This window comes from Staurois parvus, unplaced genomic scaffold (assembly GCF_062004578.1).
Source record: "Staurois parvus isolate SC_StPar_1 unplaced genomic scaffold, SC_StPar_1.0 ptg003658l, whole genome shotgun sequence".
NCBI lineage: Eukaryota > Metazoa > Chordata > Amphibia > Anura > Ranidae > Staurois > Staurois parvus.
Window position 1 is genome coordinate 25,343 of NW_028321454.1, and position 22,947 is coordinate 48,289.

At 58.2% G+C, this 22,947-nt stretch overlaps 1 protein-coding gene across 1 annotated transcript in view; it reads right to left on the reverse strand.

Annotated features, from left to right (window-relative positions):
- Positions 1-88: 88 nt before the first annotated feature.
- The window catches only part of LOC149427565 (intermembrane lipid transfer protein VPS13D-like), a gene marked incomplete at its 5' end in the record, with an annotated part of 94,182 nt that continues 71,323 nt past the window's right edge, over positions 89-22,947 (reverse strand). Inside the window, 10 exon segments of the mRNA XM_089667905.1 lie at positions 89-397; positions 1,012-1,147; positions 3,743-3,895; positions 6,516-6,556; positions 6,558-6,622; positions 10,728-10,802; positions 13,564-13,621; positions 13,623-13,687; positions 20,636-20,776; positions 20,910-20,999. Coding sequence (XP_089524031.1) covers positions 89-397; positions 1,012-1,147; positions 3,743-3,895; positions 6,516-6,556; positions 6,558-6,622; positions 10,728-10,802; positions 13,564-13,621; positions 13,623-13,687; positions 20,636-20,776; positions 20,910-20,999 — 1,133 coding nt within the window.

Genomic DNA, 22,947 nt, shown 5'->3' on the forward strand with positions numbered 1-22,947 from the left:
TGATGACTTTCCTCGCACTGCCTTCCATGGTGATGGCAAAGACGACACGCACCGGGGGGAGAGCCGAGGAACTACACGGGACGAGAGATCATACAGAACATGAAGAAGGGACATTCACAAGCGCTCCTTGCTGACTCACTCCCACGCTGCCATGCAGAAAGCACAGGGTGACAACACGGAGGTACATTGCTGGGATATTGGTGACAACACGGAGGTACATTGCTGGGATATTGGTGACAACACGGAGGTACATTGCTGGGATATTGGTGACAACACGGAGGTACATTGCTGGGATATGGTGACAACACGGGAGGTACATTGCTGGGATATTGGAAGCAAAGGAACTCACATAGACTTGGGGGTGGATGATATTCGTTCTGCTGATCGAACTTCCAACCTGAAACACAAACGTCACCTCATACATCATACAATCGTCACATCGATATCACAGGTCCTAAACCCTCCCACATCCCAGGGACCGGCCTCAAGCGATACACACACATGGAACCAATCCCCCTACATAAGTTGTACCTGTTTATCTGCAGTCTTCTCTACACCTGTTCAAAGACATGACTTTATAAAGCTTGTCTGAGAGTTCAGAAAAAAGGGGGCAGACAGCTGAAATTACACACAGAGCTCAGTGAGGAGACATCTGAATGGAGGGAAGGGACACGGCCCCTTCACACAGCAACAGAGCTGAAGCTGTCAATCACAGGCTGTGTGCTGGAGCTCCCTCCCCGTCACCATTTATCTCTTGGTGTCAGGAAAACTCATCAGAAGTGACTCATGCTGACAGCAGAGGAAGAAGAAAGCAGATAGAAATGACCCTCAGTGCTCTGGACTGAGACCGGCACACACTATGGAGGGATGTGTTTTGTTCAGATTTCATCTCTGAGATTTTCAACCACTTTAAAGGCCAATAAAACGTCCCGCTGATTGCAGAACTAACATTCCCCCCGTGAGCGATGAACGAGCCTTCCCTGAGGTGACATCACATGATGGAGGTCTTACCGAGGAGAAAGACGAGTTCTTGTCAGGGGCGGCATAACGGAAAAATACCCCGACTTTATCCACCGACACGGCGCTGATCTGTTCCCAACCGCTGACCCGGACCTGGAGCTGGTGGATCCGCAAATCGTGAGTGTGCCTGCAGAGACGGGGGGAGGGGTCAGTGGGGGCAGAGGACCCACCGCATCACCACCACCAATCATCATCATCCTCCACCACTCATCATCATCATCCACCCAATCATCATCATCCTCCACCAATCATCATCATCGTCATCCTCCACCAATCATCATCATCCTCCACCAATCATCATCATCATCCACCAATCATCATCATCCTCCACCAATCATCATCATCATCATCGTCCATCATCATCATCCCACCAATCATCATCATCGTCCACCATCATCATCATCCTCCACCAATCATCATCATCATCCACCAATCATCATCATCCTCCACCAATCATCATCATCGTCATCCTCCACCAATAATCATCATCATCATCGTCCATCATCCTCCACCAATCATCGTCATCCTCCACCAATCATCATCATCATCCACCAATCATCATCATCCTCCACCAATCATCATCATCGTCATCCTCCACCCATCATCATCATCCTCCACCAATCATCATCATCATCCACCAATCATCATCATCCTCCACCAATCATCATCATCATCATCGTCCATCATCATCATCCACCAATCATCATCATCCTCCACCAATCATCATCATCCTCCACCAATCATCATCATCATCCACCAATCATCATCATCATCCACCAATCATCATCATCCTCCACCAATCATCATCATCCTCCACCAATCATCATCATCATCGTCCATCATCCTCCACCAATCATCGTCATCCTCCACCAATCATCATCCAACCCACCGCATCACCACCACCAATCATCATCATCATCCTCCACCAATCATCATCATCGTCCATCATCCTCCAACAATTATCATCATCCTCCACCAATCATCATCATCCTCCACCAATCATCATCATCGTCCATCACCACCACCAATCATCATCATCCTCCACCAATCATCATCATCCTCCACCAATCATCATCATCGTCCATCATCCTCCAACAATCATCATCATCCTCCACCAATCATCATTATCCTCCACCAATCATCATCCAACCTACCGCATCACCACCACCAATCATCATCACCACCACCAATCATCATCCTCCACCAATCATCATCATCGTCCATCATCCTCCACCAATCATCATCCAACCTACCGCATCCCCACCAATCATATCATCCTCCACCAATCATCATCATCCTCCACCAATCATCATCATCCTCCACCAATCATCATCATCCTCCACCAATCATCATCATCGTCATCCTCCACCAATAATCATCATCATCATCGTCCATCATCCTCCACCAATCATCGTCATCCTCCACCAATCATCGTCATCCTCCACCAATCATCATCCAACCCACCGCATCACCACCACCAATCGTCATCATCATCCTCCATCATCTTACCTACTTACCTACACATCACCACCACCAATCATCATTCATCGCCCATCATCATCATCATTCATCATGCTCCATCATCAGTATTATCCTCCTCCATCCCCATCCTCCACCATCATCACTCCTACTGACCCTGCATGTACTGTGTGTGGATCTGAGAGCTGCCTCCAGCGGTTCCCTCCCATTGGTGGTGACAGGAGAGGACAGACAGTCCAGTGTTCAGCCATCTTGTGTGTAGCTGCACCGGACAGACGTCACTTGTTGTATCCCACTGTGATGAGGAGGAGTGTCCGGATGGGGGAATCAGGCATCCGCCTGGAGTGTGTTGATGGGGGAATCAGGCATCCGCCTGGAGTGTGTTGATGGGGGAATCAGGCATCCGCCTGGAGTGTGTTGATGGGGGAATCAGGCATCCGCCTGGAGTGTGTTGATGGGGGAATCAGGCATCCGCCTGGAGTGTGTTGATGGGGGAATCAGGCATCCGCCTGGAGTGTGTTGATGGGGGAATCAGGCATCCGCCTGGAGTGTGTTGATGGGGGAATCAGGCATCCGCCTGGAGTGTGTTGATGGGGGAATCAGGCATCCGCCTGGAGTGTGTTGATGGGGGAATCAGGCATCCGCCAGGAGTGTGTTGATGGGGGAATCAGGCATCCGCCTGGAGTGTGTTGATGGGGGAATCAGGCCATCCGCCTGGAGTGTTGTTGATGGGGGAATCAGGCATCCGCCTGGAGTGTGTTGATGGGGGAATCAGGCATCTGCCTGGAGTGTGTTGATGGGGGAATCGGGTATCTGCCTGGAGTGTGTTGATGGGGGAATCGGGTATCTGCCTGGAGTGTGTTGATGGGGGAATCAGGCATCCGCCTGGAGTGTGTTGATGGGGGAATCAGACATCCGCCTAGAGTGTGTTGATGGGGGAATCAGGCATCTGCCTGGAGTGTGTTGATGGGGGAATCGGGTATCTGCCTGGAGTGTGTTGATGGGGGAATCGGGTATCTGCCTGGAGTGTGTTGATGGGGGAATCGGGTATCTGCCTGGAGTGTGTTGATGGAGGAATCGGGTATCTGCCTGGAGTGTGTTGATGGGGGAATCGGGTATCTGCCTGGAGTGTGTTGATGGAGGAATCGGGTATCTGCCTGGAGTGTGTTGATGGAGGAATCGGGTCTATGGGCTGCCTTGGTGACAACCAATCCCCTCGTTGCTGATCAGGACTCCTCCTTACCTGTGTCTGAGCTTCTCCCGCGTCTCGAACTTGAAGGGGATCTCCTCTCCCGGCAGCACTTCTCTCCACTGACTGACATTGTGGGCGTCATCCAGGAAGGTGCGATCGTTGTCAGAGACGACCTCCGGGCTCCCGCTGTGTGACAACGCAGCGCTGCAACATATCACAATTCATGAGACGTGGGGTGACCTGGAGCCCCCCGAGACCTCGCACCCCCACAGTCTGTCTATACTTACCTGCTCTGTGTTAATAGAATCACACAGGAGCCCCCTCCATCCTCCTCATCTCGGGCCTCCCACCACCACTCCTGGTCCTCCCCCCTTCCTGGTGCCCCCAATAAGAAGGCAATTCCCATGGGGGGCACTCCTGCGGGCTCACTCCCGAGCCCCAATTCTGTGACCAGTGACTCAGGCAGCGGGACCTGGCCCCTCCCCCAGCCACTTTAGTTGATTGACAGGAGCAGGAGCCAATGGCTCCCATTGCTATTGATTTGCTCAGTAAGAAGGGACAAAGGGACCCTGTCAGTGTTGGATGGAGGGGGAGGGATGAGACCCCCTGTCAGTGTTGGATGGAGGGGGAGGGATGAGACCCCCTGTCAGTGTTGGATGGAGGGGGGAGGGATGAGACCCCTGTCAGTGTTGGATGGAGTGGGAGGTGGTGGAGACCCCCTGTCAGTGTTTGGATGGAGGGGAGGGGTGAGACCCCCTGTCAGTGTTGGATGGAGGGGGAGGGGTTGAGACCCCCTGTCAGTGTTGGATGGAGGGGGAGGGTGAGACCCCCTGTCAGTGTTGGATGGAGGGGGAGGATGAGACCCCCTGTCAGTGTTGGATGGAGGGGGAGGGATGAGACCCCCTGTCAGTGTTGGATGGAGGGGGGGTGAATCCCCCTGTCAGTGTTGGATGGAGGGGAGGGGTGAATCCCCCTGTCAGTGTTGGGATGGAGGGGGAGGGGTGAGACCCCCTGCCAGTGTTGGATGGAGGGGGGAGGGATGAGACCCCCTGTCAGTGTTGGATGGAGGGGGAGGGATGAGACCCCCTGTCAGTGTTGGATGGAGGGGGAGGGGTGAGACCCCCTGCCAGTGTTGGATGGAGGGGGAGGGATGAGACCCCCTGTCAGTGTTGGATGGAGGGGGAGGGATGAGACCCCCTGTCAGTGTTGGATGGAGGGGGGAGGGATGAGACCCCTGTCAGTGTTGGATGGAGAGGGAGGGGTGAGACCCCCTGCCAGTGTTGGATGGAGAGGGGAGGGAATGAGACCCCCTGTCAGTGTTGGATGGAGTGGGAGGGGTGAGACCCCCTGTCAGTGTTGGATGGAGGGGGAGGGGTGAGACCCCCTGTCAGTGTTGGATGGAGGGGGAGGGGTGAGACCCCCTGTCAGTGTTGGATGGAGGGGGAGGGGTGAGACCCCCTGTCAGTGTTGGATGGAGGGGGGAGGGATGAGACCCCCTGTCAGTGTTGGATGGAGGGGGAGGGGATGAGACCCCCTGTCAGTGTTGGATGGAGGGGGGGTGAATCCCCCTGTCAGGTGTTGGATGGAGGGGGAGGGGTGAATCCCCCTGTCAGTGTTGGATGGAGGGGGAGGGGTGAGACCCCCTGTCAGTGTTGGATGGAGGGGGAGGGATGAGACCCCCTGTCAGTGTTGGATGGAGGGGAGGGGTGAGACCCCCTGCCAGTGTTGGATGGAGGGGGGAGGGATGAGACCCCCTGTCAGTGTTGGATGGAGGGGGAGGGATGAGACCCCCTGTCAGTGTTGGATGGAGGGGGAGGGGTGAGATCATCTGTCAGGTTTTATTGCTGTCTGTGTCCCCATTAGGGAGATTCCCCCTCTAGGTGTCCTGGTGACCATTTCATTGAAAGGTGAAGAAAGCCCCAGATGTTGGGTTGCCCCCAGAACAGGAAATAGAGGGGAAACCTTCCAATGAGGACACTGACTATGGTGACAAGCAGGGATTTCCTCACTTCCTGTTTTGGCTATGGGATAGGAAGTGAAGGGAAATCTCCCCCAGGGGGACACATCTCAGGGGTATAACCCGCCCTTACTCCATCCAAGATTTTAAAACCAGCTTTTCCTCGAGTTGTACTCTCACAAGTTGGGTATAAGCTGCCCATACACTGGCAGAGAGAGGCCCCGACCTCACAGATCTGCCGGATTTCTGCTCTCACATCTCATGATCAGATTGGCCGACAGGATGGAGAAATAAAACGGAACAGAAAGGAGGAAGCTGAAGAACAGACGGGGTCAGGCTATGGGGTCAGCCTACGGGGGCCAGGCTACGGGGGCCAGGCTATGGGGGTCAGGCTATGGGGGTCAGCCTATGGGGGTCAGGATACGGGGGTCAGCCTATGGGGTCAGGCTATGGGGTCAGGCTATGGGGGTCAGCCTATGGGGGTCAGGCTACGGGGGTCAGCCTACGGGGGCCAGGCTGGGCCAGGCTACGGGGGTCAGGCTACGGGGGCCAGGCTACGGGGGTCAGCCTACGGGGGTCAGGCTACGGGGGTCAGGCTACGGGGGTCAGGCTACGGGGGTCAGGCTACGGGGGTCAGGCTACGGGGGTCAGGGCTACGGGGGTCAGGCTATGGGGGTCAGGCTATGGGGGTCAGGCTATGGGGGTCAGGCTATGGGGGCCAGGCTATGGGGGCCAGGCTATGGGGGTCAGCCTACGGGGGTCAGCCTACGGGGGTCAGGATACGGGGGTCAGCCTATGGGGGTCAGCCTACGGGGGTCAGCCTATGGGGGTCAGGCTATGGGGGTCAGGCTATGGGGGTCTCCTTACCGCGTGGGCGTCGTAGTCAGCGTAGCAAACCAGAGCCTGCAGGCCCGTGTGGTTCCGGAGAGCGAAGGGGATGAAGGGCTGCCGGCGCTTCGGGGTCTTCATTTCAACTGCAACATGGAATGGGCACAATGAATGCCACACATCAGACACGCCTGACAATACATGTATGATGGAAACGTAAATATGATCCACAACTTGTATCACATCACGGGAAAGATGAAACAAAAACACAGATTCTGCCTCTGGGGGGGGGGGGGGACATGTACACAAGGGACCTGATAGGACGGATCATTGCTGATACTTTTGGGCGAATGTTGGTCCATAGCCACTGAAGGAATGGCCAGGGCACACCATGAAGCTGTCGGGGTCACGCCAAGAGACTGTCGGGGTCACGCCACGAGACTGTCGGGGTCACGCCACGAGACTGTCCGGGTCACGCCACGAGACTGTCCGGGTCACGCCACGAGACTGTCCGGGTCACGCCACGAGACTGTCCGGGTCACGCCACGAGACTGTCCGGGATACGCCACGAGACTGTCCGGGTCACGCCACGAGACTGTCCGGGTCACGCCACGAGACTGTCCGGGTCACGCCACGAGACTGTCCGGGTCACGCCACGAGACTGTCCGGGTCACGCCACGAGACTGTCCGGGATACGCCACGAGACTGTCCGGGTCACGCCACGAGACTGTCCGGGTCACGCCACGAGACTGTCCGGGTCACGCCACGAGACTGTCCGGGATACGCCACGAGACTGTCCGGGTCACGCCACGAGACTGTCCGGGATACGCCACGAGACTGTCCGGGTCACGCCACGAGACTGTCCGGGTCACGCCACGAGACTGTCCGGGTCACGCCACGAGACTGTCCGGGTCACGCCACGAGACTGTCCGGGTCACGCCACGAGACTGTCCGGGTCACGCCACGAGACTGTCCAGGTCACCAATCCAGGAGGGGAATGTTATTTGTTTTTAATGGTTGGACTGGATGGACTTTTGTCTCTTTTCAGGTAGACTGTTATTGGAGACGCTGTGTATGGGGGGGGGGGGGGCAGGTAGACTATGTTATTGGAGACGCTGTGTATGGAGGGGGGGGGGGCAGGTAGACTGTTATTGGAGACGCTGTGTATGGGGGGGGGGGGCAGGTAGACTGTTATTGGAGACGCTGTGTATGGGGGGGGGGGGGGGGGCAGGTAGACTATTATTGGAGACGCTGTGTATGGAGGGGGGGGGGGGCAGGTAGACTATGTTATTGGAGACGCTGTGTATGGAGGGGGGGGGGGCAGGTAGACTGCTATTGGAGACGCTGTGTATGGGGGGGGGGGGGGGCAGGTAGACTGTTATTGGAGACGCTGTGTATGGAGGGGGGGGGGGGGCAGGTAGACTGTTATTGGAGACGCTGTGTATGGGGGGGGGGGGGGGCAGGTAGACTGTTATTGGAGACGCTGTGTATGGGGGGGGGGGGCAGGTAGACTATGTTAGTGGAGACGCTGTGTATGGAGGGGGGGGGCAGGTAGACTGTTATTGGAGACGCTGTGTATGGGGGGGGCAGGTAGACTGTTATTGGAGACGCTGTGTATGGAGGGGGGGGGCAGGTAGACTGTTATTGGAGACGCTGTGTATGGGGGGGGCAGGTAGACTATGTTAGTGGAGACGCTGTGTATGGGGGGGGGGCAGGTAGACTGCTATTGGAGACGCTGTGTATGGGGGGGGGGGGGCAGGTAGACTATGTTAGTGGAGACGCTGTGTATGGAGGGGGGGGGCAGGTAGACTGTTAGTGGAGACGCTGTGTATGGAGGGGGGGGGCAGGTAGACTGTTATTGGAGACGCTGTGTATGGGGGGGGCAGGTAGACTGTTATTGGAGACGCTGTGTATGGGGGGGGCAGGTAGACTATGTTAGTGGAGACGCTGTGTATGGGGGGGGGGGCAGGTAGACTGCTATTGGAGACGCTGTGTATGGGGGGGGGGGGGGGCAGGTAGACTATGTTAGTGGAGACGCTGTGTATGGAGGGGGGGGGCAGGTAGACTGTTATTGGAGACGCTGTGTATGGGGGGGGGGGGGCAGGTAGACAGTTATTGGAGACCCTGTGTATGGGGGGGGGGCAGGTAAACTATGTTAGTGTAGACGCTGTGTATGGAGGGGGGGGGGCAGGTAGACTGCTATTGGAGACGCTGTGTATGGGGGGGGGGGGGGGGGGGGCAGGTAGACTGTTATTGGAGACGCTGTGTATGGGGGGGGGGGGGGGGCAGGTAGACTATGTTAGTGGAGACGCTGTGTATGGGGGGGGGGGGGGGGCAGTGTATATTTTCTTTTTATTTCTCTCACTCTGTCATCAAGCTTTATTTGGTGTTGCACTGATAACAATCAAAGTGATAATCAATAACTAATCAATAACTAATCAATATACGGTTCTACGGGGAGCAACGTGCTCAGGAGGAGCCCAATGAGCGAAGAATAATAATCCGACATGTGACCGGCCGTGACCGTATATGGAACGGATCCCAGATCCTCCTTCCAGCTCGGGGGCGGGGCCTGGTGGGAATGTACAATATATTTGTACAGGGGCGGGGCCTGGTGGGAATGTACAATATATTTGTACAGGGGCGGGGCCTGGTGGGAATGTACAATATATTTGTACAGGGGCGGGGCCTGGTGGGAATGTACAATATATTTGTACAGGGGCGGGGCCTGGTGGGAATGTACAATATATTTGTACAGGGGCGGGGCCTGATGGGAATGTACTATATATTTGTACAGGGGCGGGGCCTGATGGGAATGTACTATATATTTGTACAGGGGCGGGGCCTGATGGGAATGTACTATATATTTGTACATTAACGGCGATATAGAAGTACCTGAAATAAATATAATTGTGGGGGAGGAGGGGGTGGAGCCAGGGGTGAAGAATTTGTTTTTGGGGTGAAGGTGGGCTTTAATCAGGAAGAAGCAGCGATTGGAGAGGACATGGGGTGGGCGGAACATACATTATGTGCTCTATGAGCCCCGGCAGCAGATTGGCTCCGGAGACGTTCCTTCATCACAGATTATGTATTCTGATTGGAAGATCCAGACACACACCAATAGATCTTCTGATTGATACATTGATTCTTTGTTTTCTCCGGATTCTCCTTTGTAGGGAAGTGAAGGCTCTCCATTGCTCTGTATGACCTCTTGTATATACCCCGGGGTTCTTGGTACTGGACTCGTGTACGTGGCCCCCGGGGTTCTCGGTACTGGACTTGTGTACGTGGCCCCCGGGGTTCTCGGTACTGGACTTGTGTACATTGCGCCTGGGGTTCTCGGTACTGGACTGGTGTACGTGGCCCCCGGGGTTCTCGGTACTGGACTTGTGTACGTTGCGCCTGGTGTTCTCGGTACTGGACTGGTGTACGTGGCCCCCGGGGTTCTCGGTACTGGACTCGTGTACGCGGCCCCCGGGGTTCTCGGTACTGGACTTGTGTACGTGGCCCCCGGGGTTCTCGGTACTGGACTTGTGTACGTGGCCCCCGGGGTTCTCGGTACTGGACTTGTGTACGTGGCCCCCGGGGTTCTCGGTACTGGACTTGTGTACGTGGCCCCCGGGGTTCTCGGTACTGGACTTGTGTACGTGGCCCCTGGGGTTCTCGGTACTGGACTTGTGTACGTGGCCCCCCGGGGTTCTCGGTACTGGACTTGTGTACGTGGCCCCCGGGGTTCTCGGTACTGGACTTGTGTACGCGGCCCCCGGGGTTCTCGGTACTGGACTTGTGTACGCGGCCCCCGGGGTTCTCGGTACTGGACTTGTGTACGTGGCCCCCCGGGTTCTCGGTACTGGACTCGTGTACGTGGCCCCCGGGGTTCTCGGTACTGGACTCGTGTACGTGGCCCCCGGGGTTCTCGGTACTGGACTCGTGTATGTGGCCCCCGGGGTTCTCGGTACTGGACTCGTGTACGTGGCCCCCAGGGTTCTCGGTACTGGACTTGTGTACGTGGCCCCCCGGGTTCTCGGTACTGGACTTGTGTACGTGGCCCCCGGGTTCTCGGTACTGGACTTGTGTACGTGGCCCTCGGGGTTCTCGGTACTGGACTTGTGTACGTGGCCCCCGGGGTTCTCGGTACTGGACTCGTGTACGTGGCCCCCGGGGTTCTCGGTACTGGACTGGTGTACGTGGCCCCCGGGGTTCTCGGTACTGGACTGGTGTACGTGGCCCCCGGGGTTCTCGGTACCGTACCTCTAGCATAGACCTGGTGCTCTAGGTTAGTCAGGCTGGCAGTGCTCCTAGTTCTAAGGTAGGACAGAGGAAGGCCTGGCAGACAGGAGGAGAGGAGAGGTTAGAAGTACGAAGCTCAGGGAGGAATACACAGATCATTGTCAGCACACATCATCCGCACACCAACCAATCACAAACGATTACACAAAGGGGAGCAGTGACCTAAACCACGACAACCAATCAGGAGCAAGCTGGCTGTTAAGTAACACCAATAGGCCTGGATGAGTGAAGAGCGGGAACATTGTTGGACAAAGAGGACATTTTCCATATTTTTGTTGTCCATTAAAGGTTTTAAATGTGATTCCATGATAAATATTAGGGCCCCGGGGCCCATTAGTAATGGCCGCTCTCTATACACACGTTTCCTCTATGAACACGCTACAGCGTATGTCAGGCCATGTTTGCCGTCATGTGATCTACAGGCAGTCCCATTGATGTCAATTGGGACACAGAAACTGCATGGCCACAGCCGCTGCTCCCAATCTGACATCCGTGTGGATGTGGGCCCCAAACACAGACACCCCGGGGCCCGGGCCCCCCCATGGATGTAACTGGGAGCGGTGGCTGTGTCTGTGCAACCACTACTTACCTAATGACATCAATGGGACAGCCTGCGACGCCTGTACATCCTCTGTGCAGGTAAACACTCACCCGCTCTCCCCGGACCCCGCATTCAACATATCCCTTCTCCCCGGACCCCGCATTCACTATATCCGCTCTCCCCGGACCCCGCATTCACTATATCCACTCTCCCCGGACCCCGCATTCAACATATCCCTTCTCCTCGGACCCCGCATTCAACATATCCCTTCTCCCCGGACCCCGCATTCACTATATCCGCTCTCCCCGGACCCCGCATTCAACATATCCCCTCTCCCCGGACCCCGCATTCAACATATCCCTTCTCCCCGGACTCCGCATTCACTATATCCGCTCTCCCCGGACCCCGCATTCACTATATCCGCTCTCCCCGGACCCCGCATTCAACATATCCCTTCTCCCCGGACCCCGCATTCAACATATCCCCTCTCCCCGGACCCCGCATTCAACATATCCCTTCTCCCCGGACCCCGCATTCAACATATCCCCTCTCCCCGGACCCCGCATTCAACATATCCCTTCTCCCCGGACCCCGCATTCAACATATCCCTTCTCCCCGGACCCCGCATTCAACATATCCCTTCTCCCCGGACCCCGCATTCACTATATCCGCTCTCCCCGGACCCCGCATTCACTATATCCACTCTCCCGAACCCCGCATTCCCTATAACCCCTCTCCCCGGACCCCGCATTCCCTATATCCCTTCTCCCCGGACCCCGCATTCACTATATCCGCTCTCCGGACCCCGCATTCACTATATCCGCTCTCCCCGGACCCCGCATTCACTATATCCGCTCTCCCCGGACCCCGCATTCACTATATCCGCTCTCCCCGGACACCGCATTCAACATATCCGCTCTCCCCGGACCCCGCATTCAACATATCCGCTCTCCCCGGACCCCGCATTCAACATATCCCTTCTCCCCGGACCCCGCATTCACTATATCCGCTCTCCCCGGACCCCGCATTCACTATACCGCTCTCCCCGGACCCCGCATTCACTATATCCGCTCTCCCCGGACCCCGCATTCAACATATCCGCTCTCCCCGACCCCGCATTCAACATATCCCTTCTCCCCGGACCCCGCATTCACTATATCCGCTCTCCCCGGACCCCGCATTCACTGTATCCGCTCTCCCCCGGACCCCGCATTCACTGTATCCGCTCTCCCCGGACCCCGCATTCACTATATCCGCTCTCCCCGGACCCCGCATTCACTATATCCCTTCTCCCCGGACCCTGCATTCACTATATCCGCTCTCCCCGGGACCCCGCACTCACTGTTATCCCCTCTCCCCGGACCCCGCATTCACTATATCAGCTCTCCCCGGACCCCGCATTCACTATATCCCTTCTCCCCGGACCCCGCATTCACTATATCCGCTCTCCCCGGACCCTGCATTCAACATATCCCTTCTCCCCGGACCCCGCATTCACTATATCCGCTCTCCCCGGACCCCGCATTCACTGTATCTGCTCTCCCCGGACCCCGCATTCACTATATCCGCTCTCCCCGGACCCCGCATTCACTATATCCGCTCTCCCCGGACCCCTCATTCACTATATCCGCTCTCCCCGGACCCCGCATTCACTATATCCGCTCTCCCCGGACCCCGCATTCACTATATCCGCTCTCCCCGGACCCCGCATTCCCTATATCCGCTCTCCCCGGACCCCGCATTCACTATATCCGCTCTCACCGGACCCCGCATTCACTATATCCGCTCTCCCCGGACCCCGCATTCCCTATATCCGCTGTCCCCGGACCCCCGCTCTCCCCTGGACCTATGAGATATCCCCACTGCCCTATGAGATTGCACAACCCCTGACCTCTATCTGGACAGTGCTGATTGGCCATGTGCTGATCAATTGCACCCTCCCAAGAAAAAGAAAACTCTCTAGTAAAACACCAAACTGAGCATGTGCAGTGTCCCCAAGGATGTGTTCTATCAGGAGATGAAATGGAGACAGTAGAAGAAGGGGAGGATCAGAGAAGACAGGATCAAACAGCCTTTTTACACAATGCAGAGGATTAACCTCTTAGGTTGCACAGGAAGTATACCCAGCATGCTTTGCTGCCTCTACAGAGGGATTGACTGTTGGGGGTTCAGGAACACGAAGTCCAGTAATGCACAGAATCTGACATTGTACAGGGGGGTTCTGTTCTGAGGACACAGATCTAGTAAATGACTCACTTGGCCCAATACATGGCGGGTCCACAGAAGAGCCCATCCACTCCTCTGCAGTCTCTATAGGCCGGCTCCTTCTCTTGTTTGCAGTAATCCGCCATCCACGACTCTTTGGTGTTCACATATTGCTCTGCAATCACAAATACAACAATGGTCAGGTCTGCGGACGATCCTAGAACACACCATTGTCAAAGGATAACAATCAGTGATGAGCTGACAGAGTCCAGCCTGCGGAACACACAATGTGTCGGAGATTCGATGAGAAGATCGATCCCCAGGACTCGGCCACTCGCTCATTCGTATTGTTAGGGCTTTCCATGGCACTGCCACTGCGTGAGGGGAGTACTGCCGATCACCGGCAACTGTCAGAGGACGGATCGGCACTGATCATCAGGGGACTGGGTGATCAGTACCACCCACCTATACCCATCAGTGCCGCCCACCTATACCCATCAGTGCCGCTCACCTATAGCCATTAGTGCCGCCCACCTATACCCATCAGTGCCGCCCACCTGTACCCATCAGTGCCGCCCACCTGTGCCCTGCAGTGCCACCCACCTGTATCCACCAGTGCCGCCCACATGTACCCACCAGTGCCGCCCACCTGTACCCACCAGTGCCGCCCACCTGTACCCACCAGTGCCACCCACCTGTGCCCTGCAGTGCCACCCACCTGTATCCATCAGTGCCACCCACCTGTACCCTGCAGTGCCACCCACCTGTGCCACCCACCTGTACCCATCAGTGCCACCCACCTGTGCCCTGCAGTGCCACCCACCTGTGCCCTGCAGTGCCACTCGCCTGTACCCATCAGTGCCACCCGCCTGTACCCACCAGTGCCACCCGCCTGTGCCCTGCAGTGCCGCCCACCTGTACCCATCAGTGCCGCCCACCTGTACCCATCAGTGCCGCCCACCTGTACCCATCACTGCCGCCCACCTGTACCCATCAGTGCCGCCCACCTGTACCCATCACTGCCGCCCACCTGTACCCATCAGTGCCGCCCACCTGTACCCATCACTGCCGCCCACCTGTACCCATCACTGCCGCCCACCTGTGCCCATCAGTGCCGCCCACCTGTGCCCTGCAGTGCCGCCCACCTGTGCCCTGCAGTGCCGCCCACCTGTGCCCTGCAGTGCCGCCCACCTGTGCCCTGCAGTGCCGCCCACCTGTGCCCTGCAGTGCCGCCCACCTGTGCCCTGCAGTGCCGCCCACCTGTACCCATCACTGCCGCCCACCTGTACCCATCACTGCCGCCCAGCTGTACCCATCACTGCCGCCCACCTGTACCCATCAGTGCCGCCCACCTGTGCCCTGCAGTGCCGCCCACCTGTGCCCTGCAGTGCCGCCCACCTGTGCCCTGCAGTGCCACCCACCTGTGCCCTGCAGTGCCACCCACCTGTGCCCTGCAGTGCCACCCACCTGTGCCCTGCAGTGCCACCCACCTGTGCCCTGCAGTGCCGCCCACTTGTACCCATCAGTACCGCCTCATCAACACACATCAGTCAAAGAGAAAAATTACCTGTTTGCAAAATTTTATAATAGAAACAAAAAACTTTTTTTTTTTTTAATTTTTACTCTTTTTTTGTTTATAGCGCAAAAAATAACCCCCCGCGGGGAGTACAGACCACCAAAAGAAAGCTCTATGTGTGGGAAAAATGATACAAATATCATCTGGATACAGTGTTGTATGACCGCGCAATTGTCATTCAAAGTGCAACAGCACTGAAAGCTTAACATTGGCCTAGGCAGGAAGGGGGTAGAAGTGCCCTGTAGGCAGGAAGGGGGTAGAAGTGCCCGGTAGGCAGGAAGGGGGTAGAAGTGTCCTGTAGGCAGGAAGGGGGTAGAAGTGTCCTGTAGGCGGGAAGGGGGTAGAAGTGTCCTGTAGGCGGGAAGGGGGTAGAAGTGCCCGGTGGGCGGGAAGGGGGTAGAAGTGTCCTGTAGGCAGGAAGGGGGTAGAAGTGCCCGGTAGGCAGGAAGGGGTAGAAGTGTCCTGTAGGCAGGAAGGGGTAGAAGTGTCCTGTAGGCGGGAAGGGGGTAGAAGTGCCCGGTAGGCAGGAAGGGGTAGAAGTGTCCTGTAGGCAGGAAGGGGGTAGAAGTGTCCTGTAGGCAGGAAGGGGGTAGAAGTGTCCTGTAGGCAGGAAGGGGGAAGAAGTGCCCGGTAGGCGGGAAGGGGGTAGAAGTGTCCTGTAGGCAGGAAGGGGGTAGAAGTGCCCTGCAGGCAGGAAGGGGGTAGAAGTGCCCGGTAGGCAGGAAGGGGGTAGAAGTGTCTGTAGGCAGGAAGGGGGTAGAAGTGTCCTGTAGGCAGGAAGGAGTAGAAGTGTCCTGTAGGCAGGGAAGGGGGTAGAAGTGCCCTGCAGGCAGGAAGGGGGTAGAAGTGTCCTGCAGGCAGAAGGGGGTAGAAGTGTCCTGTAGGCAGGAAGGGAGTAGAAGTGTCCTGTAGGCAGGAAGGGGGTAGAAGTGCCCTGCAGGCAGGAAGGGGGTAGAAGTGTCCTGCAGGCAGGAAGGGGGTAGAAGTGTCCTGCAGGCAGGAAGGGGGTAGAAGTGCCCTGTAGGCAGGAAGGGGGTAGAAGTGTCCTGTAGGCAGGAAGGGGGTAGAAGTGCCCGGTGGGCGGGAAGGGGTAGAAGTGTCCTGTAGGCAGGAAGGGGGTAGAAGTGCCCGGTAGGCAGGAAGGGGGTAGAAGTGTCCTGTAGGCGGGAAGGGGGTAGAAGTGTCCTGTAGGCGGGAAGGGGGTAGAAGTGCCCTGTAGGCGGGAAGGGGGTAGAAGTGCCCGGTAGGCGGGAAGGGGTAGAAGTGTCCTGTAGGCGGGAAGGGGGTAGAAGTGTCCTGTAGGCAGGAAGGGGGTAGAAGTGCCCTGCAGGCAGGAAGGGGGTAGAAGTGCCCGGTAGGCAGGAAGGGGGTAGAAGTGTCCTGTAGGCAGGAAGGGGGTAGAAGTGTCCTGTAGGCAGGAAGGGGGTAGAAGTGCCCTGCAGGCAGGAAGGGGGTAGAAGTGCCCGGTAGGCAGGAAGGGGGTAGAAGTGTCCTGTAGGCAGGAAGGGGGTAGAAGTGTCCTGTAGGCAGGAAGGGAGTAGAAGTGTCCTGTAGGCAGGAAGGGGGTAGAAGTGCCCTGCAGGCAGGAATGGGGTAGAAGTGTCCTGCAGGCAGGAAGGGGGTAGAAGTGTCCTGCAGGCAGGAAGGGGGTAGAAGTGCCCTGTAGGCAGGAAGGGGGTAGAAGTGTCCTGTAGGCAGGAAGGGGTAGAAGTGCCCGGTAGGCAGGAAGGGGGTAGAAGTGCCCGGTGGGCAGGAAGGGGGTAGAAGTGCCCTGTAGGCAGGAAGGGGGTAGAAGTGCCCGGTGGGCAGGAAGGGGGTAGAAGTGTCCTGTAGGCGGGAAGGGGGTAGAAGTGTCCTGTAGGCGGGAAGGGGGTAGAAGTGCCCTGTAGGCGGGAAGGGGGTAGAAGTGCCCTGTAGGCGGGAAGGGGGTAGAAGTGTCCTGTAGGCGGGAAGGGGGTAGAAGTGCCCTGTAGGCAGGAAGGGGGGTAGAAGTGCCCGGTAGGCAGGAAGGGGGTAGAAGTGCCCGGTAGGCAGGAAGGGGGTAGAAGTGCCCGGTGGGCAGGAAGGGGGTAGAAGTGCCCGGTGGGCAGGAAGGGGGTAGAAGTGTCCTGTAGGCAGGAAGGGGGTAGAAGTGTCCTGTAGGCAGGAAGGGGGTAGAAGTGTCCTGTAGGCAGGAAGGGGTAGAAGTGTCCGGTAGGCAGGAAGGGGGTAGAAGTGCCCGGTAAGCAGGAAGGGGGTAGAAGTGCCCGGTAGGCGGGAAGGGGGTAGAAGTGCCCGGTAAGCGGGAAGGGGGTAGAAGTGCCCGGTAGGCGGGAAGGGGGTAGAAGTGCCCGGTGGGCAGGAAGGGGGTAGAAGTGCCATGTAGGCAGGAAGGGGGTAGAAGTGCCCGGTAGGCAGGAAGGGGGTAGAAGTGTCCTGTAGGCGGGAAGGGGGTAGAAGTGCCCGGTAGGCAGGAAGGGGGTAGAAGTGTCCTGTAGGCGGGAAGGGGGTAGAAGTGCCCGGTAGGCGGGAAGGGGGTAGAAGTGCTCGGTAGGCGGGAAGGGGGGTAGAAGTGCCCGGTAGGCGGGAAGGGGGTAGAAGTGCCTGGTAGGCGGGAAGGGGGTAGAAGTGCCCGGTAAGCGGGAAGGGGGTAGAAGTGCCCGGTAGGCGGGAAGGGGGTAGAAGTGCCCGGTGGGCAGGAAGGGGGTAGAAGTGCCATGTAGGCAGGAAGGGGGTAGAAGTGCCCGGTAGGCGGGAAGGGGGTAGAAGTGCCCGGTAGGCGGGAAGGGGGTAGAAGTGCCCGGTAGGCGGGAAGGGGGTAGAAGTGCCCGGTAGGCGGGAAGGGGGTAGAAGTGCCCGGTAGGCGGGAAGGGGGTAGAAGTGCCCGGTAGGCAGGAAGGGGGTAGAAGTGCCCGGTAGGCAGGAAGGGGGTAGAAGTGCCCGGTAGGCAGGAAGGGGGTAGAAGTGCCCGGTAGGCAGGAAGGGGGTAGAAGTGTCCGGTAGGCAGGAAGGGGGTAGAAGTGCCCGGTAGGCAGGAAGGGGGTAGAAGTGCCCCGGTGGGCAGGAAGGGGGTAGAAGTGTCCTGTAGGCGGGAAGGAGGTAGAAGTGTCCTGTAGGCGGGAAGGGGGTAGAAGTGTCCTGTAGGCGGGAAGGGGGTAGAAGTGTCCTGTAGGCGGGAAGGGGGTAGAAGTGTCCTGTAGGCGGGAAGGGGGTAGAAGTGTCCTGTAGGCGGGAAGGGGGTAGAAGTGTCCTGTAGGCAGGGAAGGGGGTAGAAGTGTCCGGTAGGCAGGAAGGGGGTAGAAGTGCCCGGTAAGCAGGAAGGGGGTAGAAGTGCCCGGTAGGCGGGAAGGGGGTAGAAGTGCCCGGTAAGCGGGAAGGGGGTAGAAGTGCCCGGTAGGCGGGAAGGGGGTAGAAGTGCCCGGTGGGCAGGAAGGGGGTAGAAGTGCCATGTAGGCAGGAAGGGGGTAGAAGTGCCCGGTAGGCAGGAAGGGGGTAGAAGTGTCCTGTAGGCGGGAAGGGGGTAGAAGTGCCCGGTAGGCAGGAAGGGGGTAGAAGTGTCCTGTAGGCGGGAAGGGGTAGAAGTGCCCGGTAGGCGGGAAGGGGGTAGAAATGCCGGTGGGCAGGAAGGGGGTAGAAGTGCCCTGTAGGCAGGAAGGGGGTAGAAGTGCCCGGTGGGCAGGAAGGGGGTAGAAGTGCCCGGTGGGCAGGAAGGGGGTAGAAATGCCCGGTAGGCGGGAAGGGGGTAGAAGTGCCCGGTGGGCAGGAAGGGGGTAGAAGTGCCATGTAGGCAGGAAGGGGGTAGAAGTGCCCGGTAGGCGGGAAGGGGTAGAAGTGCCCGGTAGGCGGGAAGGGGGTAGAAGTGCCCGGTAGGCGGGGAAGGGGTAGAAGTGCCCGGTAGGCGGGAAGGGGGTAGAAGTGCCCGGTAGGCGGGAAGGGGGTAGAAGTGCCCGGTAGGCAGGAAGGGGGTAGAAGTGCCCGGTAGGCAGGAAGGGGGTAGAAGTGCCCGGTAGGCAGGAAGGGGGTAGAAGTGCCCGGTAGGCAGGAAGGGGGTAGAAGTGTCCGGTAGGCAGGAAGGGGGTAGAAGTGCCCGGTAGGCAGGAAGGGGGTAGAAGTGCCCGGTGGGCAGGAAGGGGGTAGAAGTGTCCTGTAGGCAGGAAGGAGGTAGAAGTGTCCTGTAGGCAGGAAGGGGGTAGAAGTGTCCTGTAGGCGGGAAGGGGGTAGAAGTGTCCTGTAGGCGGGAAGGGGGTAGAAGTGTCCTGTAGGCCGGGAAGGGGGTAGAAGTGTCCGGTAGGCGGGAAGGGGGTAGAAGTGCCCGGTAGGCGGGAAGGGGGTAGAAGTGCCTGGTAGGCGGGAAGGGGGTAAAAGTGCCCGGTAGGCAGGAAGGGGGTAGAAGTGCCCGGTGGGCAGGAAGGGGGTAGAAGTGCCATGTAGGCAGGAAGGGGTAGAAGTGTCCTGTAGGCGGGAAGGGGGTAGAAGTGCCCCGGTAGGCGGGAAGGGGGTAGAAGTGCCCGGTAGGCAGGAAGGGGTTAGAAGTGCCTGGTAGGCAGGAAGGGGGTAGAAGTGTCCTGTAGGCAGGAAGGGGGTAGAAGTGCCCTGTAGGCAGGAAGGGGGTAGAAGTGCCCGGTAGGCAGGAAGGGGTAGAAGTGCCCGGTAGGCAGGAAGGGGGTAGAAATGCCGGTGGGCAGGAAGGGGGTAGAAGTGCCCTGTAGGCAGGAAGGGGGTAGAAGTGCCCGGTGGGCAGGAAGGGGTAGAAGTGCCCGGTGGGCAGGAAGGGGGTAGAAATGCCGGTGGGCAGGAAGGGGGTAGAAGTGCCGGTGGGCAGGAAGGGGGTAGAAAGTGCCGGTGGGCAGGAAGGGGGTAGAAGTGCCGGTGGGCGAGGGGTTAAGTATTTTCGTTTTTTATATATACTTATATAAAAATATATTTTTTCAACCAAAAACTGCTGACATGATTGGATTTTTATGCCGTCGGTGGCTACAACGTGGCACACAATGAAGATCCGTGGCTTTGTGTAACTAATAGGCAGGCTTGATCCACCCGCTGGCTTGTCTACACTTTGTGGGCGCTCCTGGCACCACACCCTGATGAAACCTGAAGGCACCTCAGGGTGGAAAAGGCTGGCATGGTAAATGTGCGGCAGTAACAAGGCAGGCAAGTCAGTGGGTTCTGTACAGAGCAGTGGTCTCCACACTGCGGCCCTTTGCTGGCCTGTACCCCGTCCTTGGGGCCCGCTCCCCTTTTACCCCCACTAACCACCAAGCCCGGGGCATATTATACTTCCACTGGCGTTAGTCCGGCCCCCCTGAAGTTTGAAGGGCAGTAAACTGGCCCTGTGTTCAGTATGCGGACCCCCGAGTGTCAGTGTGCCGCCCCAGGACTCCATGTCCTCCACACTTGTATGTCATAACTGGAGGTTTCCATACAAGAAGACAATCTATGGGAGGCAATGGTTGCTGTTGGGGGGTCACCAATGGAAAGCCCCGACCCCTGACCCTTGACCCCCGACCCCTGACCCCCGACCCTACACAGCACGTGTTCTCGGTGGGTACAATCACGATAGTAAGATACCGATTAACATGGAGGTGATGTTGATGTCAAGTCGCTGTTTGGCTTTCAGATCGAACTTCAGGCGTGCCGGGTGGAGGCGGCTGGCTTCTTGTTTCTGCCACGATAGCGCACAGGGCCACGGCTCCACGAAAGGCTCCCAACCTGAAACGGGAAACCAAGAAAAGAACCCTTAAAGGGGGACTCCGCTGGTGTGGACGAATAAACAAACTAGGAAGAGTCTCCCCGCCCACTCCTGGGTCAGGTCATGTGACCTCATAGAGACGCGGTCCGGTACCTGAGAGCTCGCGGTTATAGTAGTCCCCGGAGAGCGTGAACTCAGCCGAGCCGTTGGGATTGGACACAAAGTGCTGGAAGAAGACCAGACCTGAGGACAGACATGACAAGGAAAGGTCAGCGATCCGATCGTCCAGGCAGCCATCCAATCATCACACGTTGGAGATACCTGAAGGCGGTACTAATCCGGGGTTATCACTGACGCGGAATTTGCAGCATTTTCTGTGTGAATTCCACACCGCATCAGAATCACCCCCCATCCATGGGAACCGCTGCGGGGGGGTATGTTAACCACCCCCCCGAAATCAGTCCACAGAACGCGGTGCGATGTGCAGAATCGGATCACAGAGGTGTCAGTACCCGTGCCATCCGATTCTAGAGCCGACCCAAAAAAGGATGCTGACAGGGGGTCTCACCCCTCCCCCTCCATCCAACACTGACAGGGGGTCTCACCCCTCCCCCTCCATCCAACACTGACAGGGGGTCTCACCCCTCCCCCTCCATCCAACACTGACAGGGGGTCTCATCCCTCCCCCTCCATCCAACACCGACAGGGGGTCTCACCCCTCCCCCCTCCATCCAACACTGACAGGGGGTCTCATCCCTCCCCCCTCCATCCAACACTGACAGGGGATCTCACCCCTCCCCCCTCCATCCAACACTGACAGGGGGTCTCCCCCCTCCCCCTCCATCCAACACTGACAGGGGGTCTCACCCCTCCCCCCTCCATCCAACACTGACAGGGGGTCTCACCCCTCCCCCCTCCATCCAACACCGACAGGGTGTCTCCCCCCTCCCCCTCCAACACTGACAGGGGGTCTCACCCCTCCCCCTCCAACACTGACAGGGGGTCTCACCCCTCCCCCTCCATCCAAAACTGACAGGGGGTCTCACCCCTCCCCCTCCATCCAACACTGACAGGGGGTCTCACCCCTCCCCCTCCATCCAACACTGACAGGGGGTCTCACCCCTCCCCCTCCAACACTGACAGGGGGTCTCACCCCTCCCCCTCCAACACTGACAGGGGGTCTCACCCCTCCCCCTCCATCCAAAACTGACAGGGGGTCTCACCCCTCCCCCTCCATCCACCACTGACAGGGGATCTCACCCCTCCCCCCTCCATCCAACACTGACAGGGGGTCTCACCCCTCCCCCTCCATCCAACACTGACAGGGGGTCTCACCCCTCCCCCCTCCATCCAACACTGACAGGGGGTCTCATCCCTCCCCATTCATCCAACACTGACAGGGTGTCTCCCCCCTCCATCCAACACTGACAGGGGGTCTCCCCCCTCCCCCCAACACTGACAGGGGGTCTCACCCCTCCATCCAACACTGACAGGGGGTCTCACCCCTCCCCCCTCCATCCAACACTGACAGGGGGTCTCACCCCTCCCCCCAAAACCTGACAGGGGGTCTCACCCCTCCATCCAACACTGACAGGGGGTCTCACCCCTCCATCCAACACTGACAGGGGATCTCCCCCCTCCACTGACAGGGGCTCTCCCCCCTCCCCCTCCATCCAACACTGACAGGGGGTCTCATCCCTCCCCATCCATCCAACACTGACAGGGGGTCTCACCCCTCCCCCCTCCATCCAACAATGACAGGGGGTCTCCCCCCTCCCCCTCCATCCAACACTGACAGGGGGTCTCCCCCTCCCCCCAACACTGACGGGGTCTCACCCCTTCCCCTCCATCCAGCACTGACAGGGGGTCTCACCCCTCCCCCTCCATCCAACACTGACAGGGGGTCTCACCCCTCCCCCTCCATCCAACACTGACAGGGGGTCTCACCCCTCCCCCTCCATCCAGCACTGACAGGGGGTCTCACCCCTCCCCCTCCATCCAACACTGACACGGGGTCTCCTCCCTCCCCCTCCATCCAGCACTGACAGGGGGTCTCACCCCTCCCCCTCCGTCCAGCACTGACAGGGGGTCTCACCCCTCCCCCTCCATCCAACACTGACAGGGGGTCTTCCCCCCTCCCCCCAACACTGACAGGGGGTCTCACCCCTTCCCCTCCATCCAACACTGACAG